The 20,631-nt window shown below is 43.9% G+C and overlaps 1 protein-coding gene across 2 annotated transcripts in view; it reads left to right on the top strand.

Annotated features, from left to right (window-relative positions):
• The first annotated feature begins 48 nt into the window (after nucleotides 1-48).
• ABCB7 (ATP binding cassette subfamily B member 7) overlaps nucleotides 49-20,631 on the top strand; it is a 214,102-nt gene continuing 193,519 nt past the window's right edge. For both annotated transcript variants that reach the window (XM_068247587.1, XM_068247586.1), the window contains exon 1: nucleotides 49-492. In XM_068247587.1, coding sequence (XP_068103688.1) covers nucleotides 352-492 — 141 coding nt within the window. In that variant the 5' untranslated portion in view covers nucleotides 49-351. The remainder of the gene's footprint in view (nucleotides 493-20,631) is intronic.

Below are 20,631 nucleotides of genomic sequence, written 5' to 3'. Positions count from 1 at the left end.
GCGAGACTGTCTGCAAGCAGCACCGATAGTTGGCTGTCGGTCATGCCAGTCATCCCAGAACACGCCTGCCCCGTGTTGTCATAGGAACGCACGGGGTCATTTGAAATGGAATATGTTTAGCTTTGCATGTGACAGGCATTGCGAGTAGCAGAGTCTCTTATCTACATATCTGCTCCATGTATACAAAGTATGATAAGAGCAGCGTGAATAGTGCTGGTTATGGCATTGGAGGCGGGGCCTGCAGTGTAGCCTCTCTGACTGACTGTCTGGCCTCTGTGCATACACTCTATGGTGCTGGTGGAGTGAGAGTTTCCTACTCCTAGCTTCCCGGCAAACCCCGTGACCCTAAACATGGCGCTTCTCATGGTGCTCAATGTGCCCCACAGGAGGCCGGTGTCCCTATGGCGGCTCAGGCGGCCGCTCGCTTGCTGCGGTTCAGTGCAACGAGGGTTCAAGACGATCTTGTCCAGGCCACGGGGAGAGCAGAGCCAGGTGAGTTACATGGAGTGAAGTGCAGGCTGAGACAGAAGTGTGTGCACTGGAGAGGTATCATTTGGAGATTGAATTCTCATCCTGGGAATGTGCTGATCACATGCTGAGAAATGACAGTGATCACTACTTTTGCCTCTTTCATTATCCTTTTGTATTATCATATATTATTGTTTTATTTATATAGTATCATATAATATTGTTTTATTTATATAGTGCCAACATTTTCCATAGCGCTGTATGTAGTAAGAAGCAAATAGGGGAGAACATAGACACTTGGGAAGTTTGAAAAACTACATTTGAGAGTCGGGACATCCATGTACAGTAGAGTCCTGATTATCTGGAACTCAACTAACCTGCAGTCTCAACCAACCAGTACAAATCGATGATGCTCCGACGGGTAGGCTATTTCGTCAACAGACCCCCGGCAGTACTCGCATTGATAAATGCCAACTTTTTAGGCTGTTTGTGCTCTCTGTTGTGTTTAAAGTGAACCTGAGATTAAAGCCATCTGAGGTTCTATACTTAACTGGGGCTTGCCACCTTGTGACGACCCAATCCCTCGCTGTCTCACGGGGTGGCACCTGCAGCATGGCCGATTTGCACTTTGTCGCACGGCCAGGCGCACGCTCCCGTCCCTGGGTGCATTCCTGTCTGTGCAGCAGTACTGCACAAACACAGAACACTCCCAGCTGCAGGAGTGCACCAGGCCGCGCATGCGCAATGAAGAGCGACTTGGCCAGGCTTTCGGGCAGTATTGCAGGGGGCAGGAGCCACCTGGGTAGACAGCAAGGCACTGAGCTGCCTCAAAGGGGCTTAAAGAGACTCTGAAGTCTTGTTTTTTTACCTCCTTTCTTCATAAATTCCTCTTCAGCATGCATGCCCCCCTTGAATTGCCGCAATCCCGCTGCAGATGGGTGATTTCTTGCTGTTTAATTGACCTGCAAAGTTCTACGACTTTGCAGGTTGTAGATTATGCTGCCCTGACACGCAGGGCTTCTCTTCCTGGAGAGGCTGAGCTGTAGCTCAGCCTCTCCGCAATCAATCTCCGCAGATCTCCTCCCCGCCCTGCCCCTCTCAGTGAAAGAAGCCTGAGAGGGGCGGGGAGAGGCGGCGATCAGCAGAGATTGACTGCGGAGTAGGCAGAACTACAGCTGAAAGCTCTGCCCCTCCAGGAAGAAAAGCTCTGGAGCTTTGCAGTGCTGTAAAAACAGCAATAAATCACCCATCTGCCGCGGGGATGGGGCGAATCTATTAGGGAATTCATGCAGAACAGGAGTATATGAAGAAAAGAGGTGAAAAACGAGACTTCAGAGTCTCTTTAAGGAAGCCCCAGGTAAGTACGGTATCTGAAATGTCTTTCATCTCAGGTACCACGAAGATATAATGCAGCTTTAATGTTTGTATTTTTATGATCCAATAAAATAATCTTCTGATTAAAAGAGCTGTGCTGGATCGTCTTGGAGAAATTTCATCTCAGGTACACTTTAAAGACTGGGTTCTATGGCTCCCTCAAGGTTAATATAATTTCATTTTTAACATTGTGTCTCAAGCAACCAGAGAGCACAATTATCCAGCATCAGCCTATCCCCATCAGTGCCGAGTATCTACTGTACTTATACATGTGTGGGTTGAGAAAATCGGCGCCCGTAGACTTGGGCGCAGGATACAGCCGGTATATGGCTGATCCTGCTTCTGCACAAGTCCGGGCCGTGTTAATTACTATTCCCCCTCCAGGCCGCCATGGATAGTGGGGGAATTATATAATTCGGCTTCCAGCGATTGCTGAAGGCCGAATTATAGTGTTTTTTAAGCAACTTCAGCTCTGTCTTCTGACGACGCCGACCTTACTGAGTGCCGCTGTAGATGTGATTCCCAATATAGTCTTTGGTGGCGCCGGCTGTGCCCAAATCTAACATCCGTCTCCAATGTAGATGTTCATATGATAAAGTATAGCAGAAACACTAGAGGGAGGTTCTTGCCCTTGCGAGCTTACAATCGAAGGCAGGGGTTTCCAATATTTTTAGGCCAAGGGCCATATTGCTGTTCTTGAAATTACTAGGGGCCGAACTAGCAAAATTAAACACACTTTTTTTTTGCTTTTCACCTTTAGATACACCATCACTATGCCTATTATATTTAGGAAAATAAAACATTTTCATGGCATATCAACCATATACCGTGAGCAGTTAGCATGTCCCCTTCAGTGTGCAGCTATACTGCTGCTAGCTCATTGGTGGCTGCTAATAAGTGAACATTACTGCTGCTGGTACAGTGGTGGCTGTTAATTAATGGCTGATGTTACTACTTTTAGCATAGTTGCTGCTGCTACTGCTTCCAGCATATTGGCGGTAAGTGGCTACTGCTGGTGTCACAGTGGTGGCTGCAAATGAGTGGCTGCTACTGCTGTTGGAATGGTAGTGGCTGCTAATAATTGGTGGCTGTTACGGGCATACTGTGATTACTAATGGGTGGCTGCTGCTGTCATAGTAGAGGCTTCTGATTGGTGTCTTCTACTGGCACAGTGGTGGCTTCCCCCTTCACTCACCATGTCATTGGCTCCGTTCTGCCTTCCCCTCCACCTTTTCCTCCTTGATCGGAACTCCTACAGCCATGTTCCAAAGTTCCGTATAAATTGCTTTAGTACTATTAACAAAAATGGCCACCGGAGGAAAATATGTCTGTAAATGTGGGCTCCTGGCCTTTTTTTTTTTTTTTAGTCCTATAATAATCATTACAAGTACATATACATATAATAGATGTGTAGTTTGAAAAACTTCACCAATCGACTCCCACTATGGTAAAATTCAGGTGGTCCACTTTCAATCTGTGTACAACATTTGCATAATGCTACATTAACTCAGAATTATTTGCATTGCCCATCCCTGTTTAAATGTGAATAAGTATTTTTTTGCAAGATAGGGCAAATTCTAGGCATGTTTGGAGTGATTTTCTAAATATACCTAGTGTTTTTTGGAGCGTTTTTGTGTAGTGTTCTTTATATTTTGTTACAGTACAGATGTAATTGAACAGCTGCTGTAACAAAAACGCTTGAAAAAACGCTCTGATCTAGCGTTTTTCAGAGTGGTTTTCACTTTCCTATACTTTGAGGCAGAATCGCCTCCGAAATCAGCAAACATGCTGCAGGACCCGAGTTTGCGTTTTGGGGAAAAAACAAACCGCTCTTGTGCACATCATCCCATTGCAATACATTAGCCAAGCGATTTTTCAGCCCGCAAGCATTTTAAAAACACTCAGAACTGCTCTGGATGTGCACCAGCCCATACAGGCCTTCGTTATAGCAAGGACTGAACCAAATGTTTCACAGAGTTAATCAGGTTTAGGAAGGTCCCTTTTTCACTTAGAAATGCGATTGCACCGCATTTCTTTCTATTTTCAACTACTTCTATTTTCCACATCCTAGATCAGTCAGTTGTACGGCCTGATTGTGATGTGTTTGTGATTTCCGAGAAAAAAAAAACAGCAGGAAAATAATTTGCAACCGCCAAATCTTGGGAAAATCTCATAGCAGTGCAATTGCTTTGTAGTTATCTTATTTTCCTATATTTTTATAGGAGCGCAAGCACAGGAAAAATGCAGCAGGATGCTGATTGTGCTTCTGTAAAAAAACAAATTGCACTAGTGGAAAAAGAGCACAGCAATTTACATGTTGTTGTCATTGCCATCCGAAAATCTGACCACAACGCAGCAAGTAGAAAAGGGCCCGAACTAATGATTAATTGATTAGGCTGTTAATCGCTTAGGTCCCACATCTGATTGAGCCTATGTAAGATTACAGTATGGCTCCTGTTATTTCTGCTTCCTGTATATTGCAGAAATTCCAATTACTGTAGATGAATCAAAAGCACCTCCGCTAATTAGTTGCTTTTGCATAACTTCACCTATACGGCTTCTTTCACACTGTGCAAGTGTTTTTGATGCTGAAACAAGGATAATTAATGTAAAATTGGGTTTCCTGAATAACATATTACAGTCTACTGTATGTTGTTGTGGAGCTCTTTTAATCTCCCCGATGGTAATCCTGACCCAGGCTCGAGGTGGGGGGGACTGGGAGCTGTAATCCCAAGCCTGGGTTGGGACAAATGTCGGGCAGGTTACTGCAGAGTGGGCACAACGGAGCAGCAGTTGATACTTATGTGCCATACTCCCTGGCATCCGGACAGTCTCCTCCGTGGCTCTTGATTCCTCGGGTGAGATCGCTGTTTGTCACATGACAACCAGCAATCTCACCATAGGCTGGATCCTAGGGAGGTGAGTCTGTGCAGGGACCACAGGAAATCTTCCTGGTCTAAGAGCACAAAAGAAAAAAAAAGTTCTAGTTTTAGACCCTGAAATCTGGAAAGAATCATACCGCCAAAGAAGTTAAAGGGTACCTGAAGTGACATGACACAGTGACACATACTGCTAATGTCAGGCAGTTATATTGTAACTAGTGAAGAAGCCCACCCATTTAATAACGAGCACTAGGCAACTGGCGCATGCCGTCCACAGCCATTGCGTGTGATGGTGTTTTTGAATGCTACACACCGCAATGTGTCACTGTGAATGTAGCTATAAATGTGTATGGTTATTCCTGCACATTTTTCACTGTAAAGGTGGCCACTAACAATACAATTTGCTGAATGATCGTTTACAAACGACTCTGTGTATGAAGAATTAAAAAATCATTGTTTGGGACCATTAATGGCCAAAATCTCCTAACCAATCCAATCAGATTAATTAAATCAGTCCGAATCCAATATGATTGGATTGATTAGGAGATTTTTGTCCATTAGTGGTCCCAAACAATAATTTCCAATCATTCATACAAAGAATCATTTTTAAACGATTGTACAGAATATTGTATGGTTAGTGGCCACTTTAAGGTATGCATAGGACTTTTGCTAGGCAGAGAACAACTTTTGAGTGCATGAAATAAAGAAGAAAAAGTCAATTATAGTTTATAGATTGTGGCTCAGGAACAAACTGTGTCATTCAGTTTAGATAATAAAAACATTTAACCTACTTTCTTAGATTTAGAACACAAAATAAAACTGGGATTCTAAAAAAAATATTTAGGAGGATAGATTCAATTATTTATCTAATCTGTTTATTTTCAGTTCAGGTTTGCTTTAACCTCCCTGGCGGTAAGGATGAGCCTGACTCGTCTAGCTAAAAGTTTCTAATATCGGTAAGAACGAGCCCGGCTTATTCATGCCGCATGGAGATTTAAAACTTTTCTGCTGGCTCCATGTGAGCTTCCCCAGCTCTGATGGATGTCTGTCAGCACACTGCTACCCACAATGTGCCTACATGCATTCATCATTCCTAGGGAACCCCACATGGAGCCGGCAAAGCAGAGCAGTTACTGCCAGCAGGATTCCCCGATCACTCCCACCCTCCCTGCAGATCCTCCAGCGGCGCTGTGAGTAGGGCACGGGGAGTATTACTCACTGTGCCTCTCTCTAGCGATGATCGTACATTCTCCGCCGGGTACAGCTCCGGTCTGCTGTTCACAGTACCGGGACACAGCTTGATGATGTCATCAGCTGGCTAACTATTCTAGGGCACCTATAGCTGGATAACTATACTGGGGACTTTAACCTCCCCGGCGTTCAACTTTCCCAGGATTTTTTGCAAAAAGTGATAACATTTATTTTTAAAACTTTTTTTTTTCCCCTGTAACTTGCCAAAATGTGTCAAGCAAGGGTCTAGTATACAGTGCAGGAGAGTATTGATGTGTATGCACGTTTATACTGTTCACAGCATGTTTTTATGGATGGACATTTCTGTCCATACCGCTGGGGAGGACCTGGCTAACTTACACTGGGGTACCTATAGCTGGCTAACCTATACTGTGTTACCTAAAGCTGGCTAACCTATACTGTGTTACCTATAGCTGGATAACCTATACTGGTGCACCTATAGCTGGATAACCTATACTGGTGCACCTATAGCTGGCTAACTATACTGGGGACACCTATAGCTGGCTAACTATACTGGGGACAACTATAGCTGGCTAACTATAGCATAGGAAGGAATCACAAGGTGGATGATACATACCAAAAACACACAAATAGAAAGTTATTTTATCAAAAACTTTAATGGTTTCAAAACATGTACAAAAAAATCTTTAAAATTCCCCGAACCTCAGTACCTAACTGCCCTGTGTATACTACCTGGGAGCTCCCTACATCCATCCAACCATGCACATCATGCAACCAAGCCCTTTAGCCAATGTAGAAGGTGCACCTCCATATGCATCAAGGTAGGTCATGTATTTGCAAAAATGTTGATTCCATGAAAATTCCTCTACATATATATACTACCAAAAGATTGGATACAGGTCATAGACCGCTTAGGGTCGCACAGTTCAAATGTTGTTGAGATTGGAATTCTCCACTCTTGAGATGATTGCAAAGTGGTAACAGTCCCCCTCTGACCAACAAGTGCCGAGCACAGCACACAGATGCAACAGTATAATGTCGTCACAGCCTGGTAGCAAGATAGTGCAGGTCACAGCAGTGATGATGAAAGCTTAAGGTTAGTTGAATGCAGCACGCATAGCACATAAATCTCCTCGCAGCAGATTAATGCACAGCAAGCAGTTATGTAGAAACAGATAGCAGAAGCATCACATCACATGTCGTCTGAGCAACATAAACGCACTGGCAGTGTGCAAGTGTGCAATGGCTGAGTACATTGAGTACAGGCATACATGCCTTCAGCCGGCAGCTAGCAGTCTCTCAGCATAAGATACCTTGGAAATGGCTCACCAATGGTGGTTGCTGTGTGCTTTGGTTGATTCCCAAGCTCCTAAGTGTCTCCAGACGATGGGGCGATGTTGCTGTGTCAAGCCCCTCAAGATCGTCTTAGGCCAGGCACATGGAGGGAGTCCAGGTAGTCAGAGCAGCAGGAGAGTGGGGCAAGCATGCGGTGACGCCAACTACAGCCCCGACATGTTTCACGAGCTTCCTGCTCGTTTCCTCAGGGGGCGTGGCTCACCGCTCAATGTTCACACTAACATTAAATGGGCTTGTTGAGCCAATCACTAGACCGGGAGACGGGACAGTCCGGCCACGCCCACCGCCCACTAGCGGCGACGCACGCCATCCACCACCACACACCCAACTCCTGCCGCAGCAAACCGGCGTGCAGAGAGGGGGAGGAGGTAGACGCGCATCAACCGCGCAGCGCCGCACAGAGTCCCGTCGCCCAGTCAACCCGGGACAAATCGGAACTCCGCGTGCACACGTAGGGGGGCAGAAGACGGACTGGACCGCTGCCACGGTACAAAATGAATTTAAATCACACTCAGCACTCATATATTTAATATAGAACCTGCAATAGGAACAGCATATATGTAACTGGGCTATCTAAAGAATGTCTGTAGCTGCTACAACAAGGCAGCAGCTAGAAACTAGAAAGACTACACCTACGCCTCAATCTCAAAAAATCTATATATAAAGAAAAATGTCCAAGAACAGTGTCAGGGGAGCAGAAAACAGCCCGGACCCACGGCAGCCCAGGTAATAAGACGAGGCAATGTCTCAGGAAGAAAAGGCGCAGGAACACCCACCAAGCACCTAGAGTATAGATAGCGGGGCTACGCAGGTAAAAAGGATGCAAAGCCCTCCATCTCATTTAGACCGGGGGGGGACGGGGACGACTGTTGCTTTTAAATCAAAGATCCACCGGCACTCCCTTTGTTTAAGTAATCTGTCCTGGTTTGCACCTCTAATCGACAAATGTATGCGGTCTAACCCCACAAATTTCAGACCGCTGTAGTTGCCCTAGTGATATTGTCTAAAATGCTGACCGACGGGTGCAGTGGAGTTCACACTTTTAATGCTTTTAATATGTTCTGAAACACGTTCACGCGGTTCACGTGTCGTCTTGCCAATGTAGACAGCCCCACAGGGGCACATTAGCATATATACAACAAATTTTGTCATACAATTGACATAGTGTGATAACCTCCACTGCCTCCCGTCTGGAAGCAAGACAGACCCACCAACGTGCATATGTCTGCAAAACTTGCAGCCACCGCAGGTATAGGTACCAAGGATCCGACAATGCGGTCTTGGACCATCTACTCCATCAAAGTGGCTCCTAACCAAAGAGTCCCTAAGTGAAGGTGCTCTGCGGAAAGCAACATTGGGTCTAGATGAAACAAAGGGGGACAATTGTGGGTCATTACATAGAATGTACCAATATTTGTCCAGAGCATGCATAATCAAATCATGCTCCGAGCAATATCGAGTACAAAACCTCGTCTGCTGACTGGTGGATCCAGTTATCTTATTTGAATTAAGTAGTCTAGCCCGATCGCTATCGCGCGCTCTTTTAAAAGCCTGTCTAAGAACCTTGTCACTGTAACCCCGTGCCTGGAAACGTGTGCGCAAAGCACCTGCCTCTTGTATAAACGACTCCTCAATGGTGCAATTACGTAGAACTCTCAAATACTGGCCGACAGGAATACCCCTCACCGTATGTGCCGGATGACAGCTGGTGGCCTGTAGGAGGGCATTAGTTGACGTCTCCTTCCTGAATAGACTGGTATGTATATATCCCAAACGATCACAACTAACCGTTCGATCCAAAAAAGAGATCGAATACTGATTGTAATTAAAAGTGAATCGCAAATTTCGATCGTTCACATTCAAGCATTCCACGAATGCATTCAATTCCCTCTGACCACCGGACCAAAGCATGAAGATGTCATCAATGTACCTGTGCCAGACCAAAATCCGGCACAGGTACATCGAGAGGTCCTCATTAGCAAATAAATTTCGTTCCCACTCCCCCAGTCCCAGGGACAGGTTGGCATACGATGGGGCACACGTTGTCCCCATCGCCGCCCCCTGCACCTGGAGGTAGTGTTCGCCATCAAATACAAAAATATTGTTGGTCAGTAAAAATTGTAAAAGAACCAACAAAAACTTGTTGTGATCGGCAGACTCCAAACCCAGCTCACTAAGGAAGGTGCCAACTGCCATAATGCCTAAATCATGCGGAATAGATGAATAGAGGGCCTCGACATCCAGGGTGGCAAACATGGTGCCCGGGGGGACCTGCAACCCATCAATTGTTCTTAAAAAATGGGAAGTATCCCTTATATAGGAAGGGAGAGATTGCACGTGTGGTTGGAGATGCTTATCAATATATACACTCACTTTTTCCGTTAAAGACCCACAGCCAGACACAATCGGTCGGCCTGGAGGTTTCTCTGGATAACCTATACTGGTGCACCTATAGCTGGCTAACTATACTGGGACACCTATAGCTGGCTAACTATACTGGGACACCTATAGCTGGCTGACTATACTGGGACACCTATAGCTGGCTAACTATACTGGGGACACCTGTAGCTGGCTAACTATACTGGCGACACCTGTAGCTGGCTAACTATACTGGGGACACCTGTAGCTGGCTAACTATACTGGGGACACCTGTAGCTGGCTAACTATACTGGGGACACCTGTAGCTGGCTAACTATACTGGGGACACCTGTAGCTGGCTAACTATACTGGGGACACCTGTAGCTGGCTAACTATACTGGGGACACCTGTAGCTGGCTAACTATACTGGGGTTAGCAGCCCAAGTTGAAATAAAAAGATAAGACACAATAAGGCCTGGAACCCACTAGCAGTACGTTACTAAGCAGTTGTGATTCGAAAAGCTCTTGCTAATGTAATGCTATGGGTGTGATCCCACTAAAGGGATGTGATTTTATAAAAAATCCCCCATAACATTGCGTTATGAAGAGCTTTTCAAATCACTAGTGCTTAGAAAAGACTGCTAGTGGGTTTGATCCCTAAGCCGCAATGAAAAAATATTAAAATAATTAAAATCTTCTGTTTTCACTGGTGGTATTCATTTTTCTGTTCAGTATCCTTGTTTCTTCTGTCTACTTCTGTGCTGTTGCAACTTCAGTCTTTTTCTTACGTGAGAGGCTTTTTGTTCTAAGCCTCCTTTTTGTTCTTATATTCTTCTAATATATTGCATGTAGCTTGCCTCTTTTCTTCTGTTCTAGTATTTTGCATGTAACTGGTCTCTTCTCTTCTCTATCATTTGAAATAAAAAGGTAAAAAAAATTGTAAACGCTTCCCTCTCCCAGGTATTGCAACAAAAAACAATCTAAATGGGAGTTGCAACACAGATAAATTGTCATCCAGGGATTGCCAGCCACAAAATAAAATTTTATTTACCCACTGCACTGTGTTCATTATGCTGCCTGAAACCTCACTCTGCATTGCAAGCACTCCAATCTATTCAGAAACGTTTCTGCTGTAATAATTCTTATCTCGGTCACCTATTTTTGCCATCGCCGACGAGAGGGAAGCTTGTCATCCCGCCTCCCACATTCCTGCTCCTCGCTGATTGGCTGAGGGCAGTTCAGTGTGAAGCTGCTGAAATCTGATCTTGCTGTGCTCACATGTTTACAAAGCAAGTTAGCTATGACAGTGCAGATTCTAGGAGAAAAAAAAGTAAGGGAAGAAATTTACATCAGGGTTGGATTCAGTCAGACGGAATGAAGATGGCAAATGCCAGGAATAGAATTCTCTTTATTATATATAAAATTCACTGAAATCAATACATATTTTATGTAAGTAGAACAAGTAGTTGTTGTATGTTTGGGTTTTTTCCTGGCATAGTATGGTTGACCCTGCTGCTTTAAGAAGTGACTTTGTTTTAGTCATTAAAAGTGTGTCAGATAGCCTTTGAATGAAGTAATTTTTTTTTTTTTTTTTTTTTTTTAGGTGTTTCAAACCCCTTTCACCCACAGGGTTTTGTTGCTACGGTGGGGATGCAGAGGTGCAGTACATGATGAAGAGGCAAAGAGCAGGCAGGGTCATTAGGAGAACAATGCCCTTCTCCTGCGCTCTGCCGAGATGATCAGCCAGTTTGATCTCTTGAGCACACATCGAACGGGACCGGGGACGGCTGTCCATAGGTTAGATTTTAGCCTAACGTGTGTATGATTAGGGGCCATAGCGTACAAGTCTGAGGACCCGTTCTATTTTTTTTTTTTCATCGCAAGGGTTAAAACCCCCCCCCCCCCCCCCCCCAGTGTTTTAATCTATGCAAAAGAGGTAGTCTAAGAGCAGTCAAATTGAAATTCAGAACAATGGTTTTAGCCATTGATTTGCACTTTGCAGATCACCGCTGATCAGCAAAGAGCTACTGCACAAGTAAAGCTATGGAATTACGCTCACTGCAGCAATTGTGTCGCATTTGCGATTATCGCCGATCGCAAATGCACTGCATGCAGCATTTTACCGGCAATTGCACTCACTAGAATCGCAAAACACAATTGCTGAAAAATTGTCCAAAAAGGTCAACACAAAATCACAATATTGCTGCCACCGTCCACGTACTTGCGCATTTTGGCCCCATGTGTTTGCTAGCGTTATAGCGTGTGGGGTGCGTGTGACGTCACAAATGTGCCCCATGTGCTACACAACGGTAGTCACGTTGATTCAGAATGCGAACACAGTGGCCGACACTAACAGGCAGCATGACAGGTAAAGCATAACTGCTCAGGGCACAGCGCCTGGGGGTTTCCGCTGTGTCTGGCATTCACGATTATTGCAAGTCTTTACCATCACGCACCTGATCTACCATGTCTGATCGTTAAATGCGACCACTTATGGCCTGCAATTGGTTGCAACATCGATTGAGCTTGCTCTTGGTAGCACCGATTTTTTTTTTTTTTTTTTTTTTTTTTTTTTTTTTTTTATCTAATTCAATTATAATTATAGATGGTCGATCGGCCACCAAGTCGAGTAATCTATGGGGAAATTAAGTTTTCCCTGTGATGTAATGCCTCTGCAAGAAAATTGCATCCGGATGCCTCTAGCCATGCAATGGGATTTGGATGCGTGACATGATTTTATGCTGTGTGCCGTACGTTTTTTCCCAGCACGTAAATACGCATGCAGCCTATGAAAAATCACATCCGAATTTGCGTGCAGGGGGTTTAGACAGAATCTGTAGCAATGGAACTTAACCTTAGTACTATGCGTGCAACTCATTATCTCATGAGTTCATTTTCTGTTCAAGTTTGCTTAAAAATGACAGCTGGATTCCAACTTTTTAGGTTTTTCCCACTCCTAATTTAGCAGGTTTCGAAATATCTCCTCCTAGTTCTTGAATCCGATATTAAAGAGTAACTGTTAGTTAAGAAATGCAAAATTAAATCTCTATTCTCCTCTGTTAAATAATTGGGAAGGTTGCTGAAAAGGACATACTAAAATAAAAAATCAATCTTACTTTTTTATCGGATGAATAATAATCTTCATGTTCCCCAAGCTCTTTAGGCGTATGCATGCCGCAAAAGAGAAGTTGCAGAGCATGCTGGGAGGTTTTTTTTTTTTCCTCTCTACTTCGCTCCCTGTTCCTTCTCTTTATTTCCCTATTCCTCCCTCCCTAATTCACTACTGCAGCCTGATTAGCTGCTTCCTCTGTCCCTCCCGGTTTCCCTACCCACGCACCCACCCCTAGCAGGAGCCTGTGCGAATGCCCTCTCCCTCCAGAAACTGGTGTGGATATCTTCTCCCCCAAAAAGCAAACACAGACAGAGAGCGGGAGCAGAGTACATCTCCAGACTTGCAGCGCCGCCGCCGAAGTTTCCTCTGTCAGCCGCCGCCGTGCATCTCTCTAACCAAACCATCTGGGGTTTGGTTATTATGCAGCTACACCTCACATCAGCTGTAGATTTGTAGGTTAGTGTGAGAGAGGGGTTAGGGAAGGCAATAGTAGAATATTGGTACCCTTACTGTTATTCTACTATAGGTAATACCCAACGCCCATACTTTCCAACACCGTTTTTGTATGGACGCTACTGAACTGACAGATGGTTTTGCTTTAACGCTGGAACTTTTATTACTGAGAATAAATTCAACTTAACTTTATTTTTTTCATTCTCTACAGTATCTAGAAACAATTGTTTCTTCACAGCAATTTATAATTTAGTAAATTGTTCCAATGGGAAAGGTTGGTTGCTAAAGTTTTTCCTTCATTGTAAATAGTCATTTATGTATTAAGTACAGCAAACTAGCTTATTAGACAAATGAGACCGTATCTCCACTCACAAAAGAGTGCTATTTAACAAATGAAGTGGAACAGCATCATGTTCTACTTCTCAGTAACTCCACATTATTACAATGCAGCAAATAATAACTCCCATGGATACATTAAAGGGGCCTTGACTGACCATGTGTTAGGAGTTTAATTGGGGAATAACACAGTCTGTGAACCCGCTTTCAATCCTCAATTTCTTAGTAATCGTAGCCAGCAGGGGATCCAGGGCTGCAACATCCAAGATGCATTGTTTACTGTGATAAAACAAATGTGATGCTTTCCTTACAATACAGTGGGGTAGCCTCTGTGTGCATAACATTCACTTGTATAGTAGCTGGACAATATGAATGTTGGCAAAGTGAACAGCAGGAGTATTATTTTAAAACAAATACATTTATTCCTTGAATGCAGAAATGGCTTTAACATTGTGACCAGTTTAGTTTTGCGTAATCTTTAGGTTTTGCTGCTCCGTAGCCTTCCTGTGTTATACATATGAACATTATATTACTGGGGGCATTCCAATGGAAACCATCACAATTTTGATGCGTAAAATGTTTTTGTAAGATGCAAACTGGCTTCACCTTAGTGAGGAAACTTGGGCCCAGCAAATCACTCGATGGTGCACAGCTGCTTGATTACTGGATCAGTTGCTATAACAGCTCCATTGATAACTGTTATGGAAAAATGCATGCAGAAATGTACTGACACAGACTCCTGAAATAGTCAGAGGCCCTGTTTTTCCCACAATCCTTCAGGGCAAGGTGAGACGTCGCTCATCCCAGACGCAGGAACAGACAGCACTTCCCCCTATAAAAGAATCACATGGTCAGTACACCCTCAGTGCTGTTTGTTCCTGCGTCCAGGCAGGTCGGCATCTCCCCTAGGAGTGGGACCTGTGTGCTGGGCTGCAGGTTGCATTCTTTAGGGTAGGCTGAGGCTGCGGTACTGAGGCAGTCTAGCCTATCATTCCACGCTGGACTATGTGGAATATGCCTACCTTTCCTTTCCGTGCAGGGGAGGCAAGAGTAGAGGGCGTGGAAGCCTTTCCCTCAGGCTGTCAGCGGGAGCGGGACTCGGAGGTATGGCGGCCAGCGGCTTTGCGTGCAGCGTGGTGGTTTGGCGCGCTGGAGCATGGATTGATGCGACCTTCCGGTCGTATGGTGTGCCGCATGCGTAACTTCCGGCGGGTATGCCGGAACTACTTTTTTATTGGCCAGCCGTGGTCCTCTGTCTCTCGTATGCTTCCGGTTCCGCCCCCCCTTGGCTGAGGCCGGAAGTAATAAGGAAGGCCACGCGAGCTGCATTGCGGAGAGACAGCGTCTTGTGCTGGACGTGTGGCATCATGTCGGCAGTAGACAGGACGGAAAGCAGCTCTGCCGGTCAGAAGGTGAGATAGTGGGACAGTTATCTCTTTCTGCACGTGGTTACTGTTATGCACAAATGTGTGGGCTAAGCAGGAATATGGCTGTTTGTTTTTTCTTGCAGGCAAAATCAGCAGATACAGCAGCTACTGCAAGTAGTAGGCCTCCTCCTACTTATAAAAGATGCCCTGTGTGTAACGCTAAGATGGCCTTGCCATATGCCAAAACTTTATGCCAGATTTGTATGGATAAGGTGATTGGGGAACAGCCTGTTCCATCGGTACAGGATACATTAAAAGCATTTAGGGAAGAGATTAATGCTTCTTTAGAGTCTTTTAAATCTTCTTTAACTAATGCAGGTCCATCAACTTCGCAAGAAGTTGGGGGGGTCTCAGTACCGGATAATGATAATCAGGATATGGCGGATGAGGCCGCTGATTCTGAGGATTCAGATGCCAGGGATGTGGAGTCAGAATCTAGTTCCCGATTTAAATTTCGTATTGAAGATACTGAGATGTTGATTTCAGCAATTAATGATACGTTAGAAATAAATAAGGATGTCTCCTCCAACTTATCTATTCATGATCAATTATATAAAGGTATGGAGGAAAAAGAGGGCCTGGTCTTTCCAGTTCATAAGGCTATTAGACAGACGATTCTAAAGGAATGGACTGAGCCAGAAAAAAGGTTATTATTGTCCAAAGCGATGAAAAGGAGATTTCCCTTTTCAGCTGAGGATTCTATGTTATGGGATAAGTGTCCTAAATTGGATTCCCCTTTTTCCCAGGTTACAAAACAGGGAGACCTGGCTTTTGAAGATTTAGGTGATTTAAAGGATCCAATAGATAAGAAACTTGACGCTTATCTAAAGAGATCTTGGGAAGCTAGCGCTACTTCGTTCAGGCCGGCGGTAGCTTCTACCTGTGTTGCCAGGACTTTGGAATTATGGATTAACCAATTAAAGTCAAGTATTCTGTCAGGTGCTTCGGTTGAACAATTGCTGAATTCAATTACTATTTTGCTTAAGGCAGCTGCCTATATAGCAGGTGCTTCGGCTGAATTGGTCAGATCCACAGCTAGATCTACGGCTCTTGTAAATGTTTGTCGTAGAGCCCTATGGCTTAAAACATGGGACGGCAATTTAACATCAAAGAATAGATTGTGTGGGGTACCCTTTACAGGGGACCTTCTTTTTGGGCCCGAGCTTGATTTAGCATTAGAGAGAACGTCTAATAAAAAGACTTTTCCTAAGAAACAAAAGGTGGTTGCCAATCAAAGGTTTTTTCGTAGAACTAGGAATGACCAGAAGGAGCAACCAAAAGACCAGAAAAGAAGACAAAGGTGGTCTTTTGACAAACCAGCTAAGACGGGTTTCAGATCAAAGCCTCAGGAAACCCTGTCTAAGTCACAATGACGCGTTCCTGGCGGTAGGGGGAAGGTTGAGATATTTTGCGCTCAGGTGGGCGCGAATGTCAAAAAGCCTGTTTATTCGACAGACAATTCGATTCGGATTCCGAATAGAATTTGCCAGTCCCCCTCCGTCAAGGTATGTGGTATCAAAACCACCAAAAGATGTTGCGCTCATCCCAGAAATCCTGGGAATTCTGCAGAGTATGTTGGATCAAAATGTAATCTGCAGAGTACCAGCGGCACAACAAAGGAAGGGGTTTTATTCCACAATATTTGTGGTTAAAAAAAAAAAAAAAAAAAAAATCAGGGAAGTACAGATTAATTCTAAACCTGAAGTCATTAAACCCATTCATGAAAAAGAAAAAATTTCGAATGGAATCAATTGTCTCAGTGAGAGATCTTTTGTTTTCAAAAGCTTTCATGGAGTCTCTGGATCTAAGAGATGCCTATTGGCATGTCCCGATTCACGTCAAATCACAGGAATTTCTCAGGTTTGCAGTAAAGGTGGACGGAATTGTAATGCATTTTCAATTCGTCTGCCTCGCATTTGGAATAACCTCGGCCCCAAGAATATTCACGAAAATTCTGGGAGAGGCTTTGGTTCCATTAAGGGAAAAATCAATCCTAGCGATACCTTATCTAGACGATATGCTAATATTAGGCAATTCGGTGCAGGAGCTAAAGGGTCACTTGGAGTTAATCTCCAACCATCTGCAAAATCTCGGTTGGATTATCAATCTGGAGAAGTCCTCAATTGTCCCAAGTCAAAGAATGATTTTTTTGGGAATAATAGACTCAGTCAGTCAGAGGATGTTTCTTCCAGCAGAAAAGATTCTGAAGCTTACAATGGCGGTTCAGTCGTTGCAAAAGGAGGTCAGTCCAACCTTGAGAGCAATATCTCGGGTGTTAGGATTGATGACTTCAACAATTGTGGCAGTACCTTGGGCTCTGGCTCACATAAGGAATCTGCAGAGATTTTTTCTGCAGAATTGGGATAGAAATCCGAGAACCCTAGATTTCAGAGTATCTATTCCAGAAACTGTTGTTTCATCTCTGAACTGGTGGTTGATGGAATCAAACCTTGTGAAGGGCAATCTGTGGAAAAATCCAACAGATTTTATCCTGACCACGAATGCAAGTTCTTGGGGTTGGGGGGCCCATATGGTTCACAAAGCATTTCAAGGAAAATGGACAAAATTAGAAGCTCAGACATCTTCCAATTGGAGGGAGTTGAAGGCAGTCCATCTGGCATTGATGGAGGCTCAGTCAGTAATAAGTCAGTCACACGTGTTGATACAGTCAGACAATGTGACGACGGTGGCTTTCTTAAACAAGCAGGGGGGTACAAGATCCCTGTTGTTGCAGGAGGAAGCGGAGAGAATTTTTTCATGGGCAGAGAGCCATGTATTATCATTGAGAGCGGTCCATCTCAAAGGAATGCTAAACATAGAGGCGGACAAGCTGAGCAGAAACAAGGTCCTGTCAACAGAATGGTCTCTAAACAAGGAAGTGTTTTTAGAGATCACAAAGAGATGGGGAACCCCATCGATAGACCTATTGGCAACAGAAGAGAATTGTCAGGTACAACAGTTTTTTTTCCCTGAATCCAAGGGACAATTGTCGGGGAGTGGACGCATTCAGTCAGGAGTGGAAATTTCCGCTTCTGTATGCATTCCCCCCTCAGAAATTCATTCCAGAAGTTCTGAGCCAATGGAGAAGCTACAGAACCCCAATGATAATGATTGCTCCTTTTTGGCCAAAGAGGAGTTGGTTTGCAGTGATCAGGTCATTATCTGTAGAGGAGCCTTGGATACTTCCAAACAGACCGGACTTGCTGCAGCAGGGAGAATTATGGCATCCCCGTCCAGAGTTTCTGAATTTAGCGGCCTGGATCCTGAGTTAAGGATGTTAAGGAAATTAGGGGTGTCTGATAAAGCAGCCTGTACGCTGATTTCTAGTCGGAAAGAGGTGACTAGAAAGATTTACTTAAAGTACTGGAAGACTTTTCATTCCTGGTTGAAGGAGTCTAAGTTTAATAGCCTTTCAGTCCCAGCGGTTTTGAATTTTCTCCAGGACGGTTGGGACAAAAAGATTTCTTTGAGTACCTTAAAAGTACAAATTTCAGCCCTTTCAGCTTTTTCAGGGGTTCCCCTTTCCTCTTCGCCTTTGATTGTGAGATTTCTGAAGGCGATTTCTAGGAAGTCCCCGGTGTTTAAACCATATGTCTCTCCATGGGATTTATCGGTAGTTTTGAACGGCCTATGTAAGGGTGTTTTTGAGCCTTTAAAGGAAAGTTCATTAAAATTTCTAACCCTTAAAACGGTATTTCTAGTTGCGGTAACCACAGCCAGAAGAGTTAGCGAGATTCAGGCTCTATCTATGAAAAGTCCGTATTTCCAGGACCTTCAAGATAGGATTGTTCTGCAGACTGATCCAAAATTCTGTCTGAAAGTAATGTCTAGATTTCATAGATCCCAAGACATTGTTCTTCCTACCTTTTCAGTTAATCCTACTGGAGATATGGAAAAGACATTTCACATGGTAGATGTTAGGAGATGTGTCCTTGAATACTTACGCAGAACGTCAGATATCAGAAAATCGGATTCATTGTTCATTGTTCATTTAGGAAAATCGGTAGGTCAAAGAGCCTCTAAATCAACTTGCTAGCTGGATAAAATTAGCTATTGTGAAAGCATATAAAAGCATGCAGTTAGAAGTACCAGCATCATTTAAAGCGCATTCAACTAGGGCTATGGCAACGTCATGGGCTAATTGTGCAGGAGCGTCACCAGAGCAAATGTGTAAGGCGGCTACGTGGTCAAGCTTTTCAACTTTTATTAGACATTATCGACTCGATGCGATGTCAGCTAATGACCAGGCGTTTGGAAGAAAGGTTCTTCAAGCGGTGGTCCCACCCTGAGGTTATATTACTTGTTAATCGTCTCACCTTGCCCTGAAGGATTGTGGGAAAAAAACAGAGTTAGTACCTGCTAACGCTGTTTTGAACAATTCTTCAGGGAAACGATCCCACCCCGGGTGTAAATTGTTTTCGTGATATAGGAGCACATGTGTGGGTTAGTGGTTGTTCACCTGTCGGGTACTTGGCTTAAAAGCACTGAGGGTGTACTGACCATGTGATTCTTTTATAGGGGAAGTGCTGTCTGTTCCTGCGTCTGGGAGGAGCGACGTCTCACCTTGCCCTGAAGGATTGTTCAAAACAGCGTTAGCAGGTACTAACTCTGGTTTTCCACTTCCCAGGCTTCCCCAGACACGCACGATGCATACAAAAACATGTTACGTTTTACGCAACAACATTTTGTAATTTATAGGACGAATGCACACTGGAAAAAAAATCAATATAAGGCCCCCTGCACACTGCAAATCCAATTTGCGTTTCCGATTTGCAAACAACAAACAAAAAAGGAAACACAGAAAAAATGCAGCATACAGTACCGATTAAAAATTGCAAATTGGAATCGCATGTAAAATCATGTCAGAATTGCAAATCGGAATATCGAAATCGCATGTAGTGTACATGAGGCCTTATGTAATTTTTTTCAGTGCATGAAAAATCGCATTAGAAGGAAACATATTGATTTTACATGGACAGCCAGATTGAGGCTCCCTGCACACTGCAAATCTGATTTGCGATTTCAATTTTCCCTGGATGTTATCAAAAGAAAAACGCAGAAAAAAATGCAGCATGCATTACCGATTAAAAATCGGTAATCCGAATTGCATGTGAAAATCGATTAAGAATCAGAATTGCAGGTAGTGTGCAAGAGGCTTAATGTGTTTTTTCGCATTCAAAAGGATGTCAGGTTGTACTTCAGGGTGACCAAAATTCCTACATCCAAAACCACTGCCGAAGTCCCGACGTATGTTCAGGGGTCTTGTCTGCACTCTCCACATATGCATATACTCTGCATAACTTTTTGAATGCCACTTTAGTACCAGGTAATCTGATAAGAATACCCCCTGGAGCTTCCCTCTACATTCCATCTCCCTTGTATTGAGCTGCCCTATTATTGGTAATGTTTTTTCCCCCGATTTTTGAATCGACTACTGCTGCCACTTTTCTAGCTTTCTCATGAAAAACAATCATAACCTTATTTTTTAATTTTTGGATTTTTTTAACTGCAGAGATGATGAATGTTTTTGGCTTATTTAACAAATAAAATAAAAACAAAACACAATTTTACAAGCTTAACCGTGGATTTTAGACTTAGACTTCAACAATATCCTTATTCAGGTTTGCAGCCAGATGCTCTAATAACCAACAGG

The sequence above is a fragment of the Hyperolius riggenbachi genome, chromosome 8 (assembly GCF_040937935.1).
Source record: "Hyperolius riggenbachi isolate aHypRig1 chromosome 8, aHypRig1.pri, whole genome shotgun sequence".
NCBI lineage: Eukaryota > Metazoa > Chordata > Amphibia > Anura > Hyperoliidae > Hyperolius > Hyperolius riggenbachi.
This window is presented reverse-complemented; position numbering and strand designations above follow the sequence as displayed.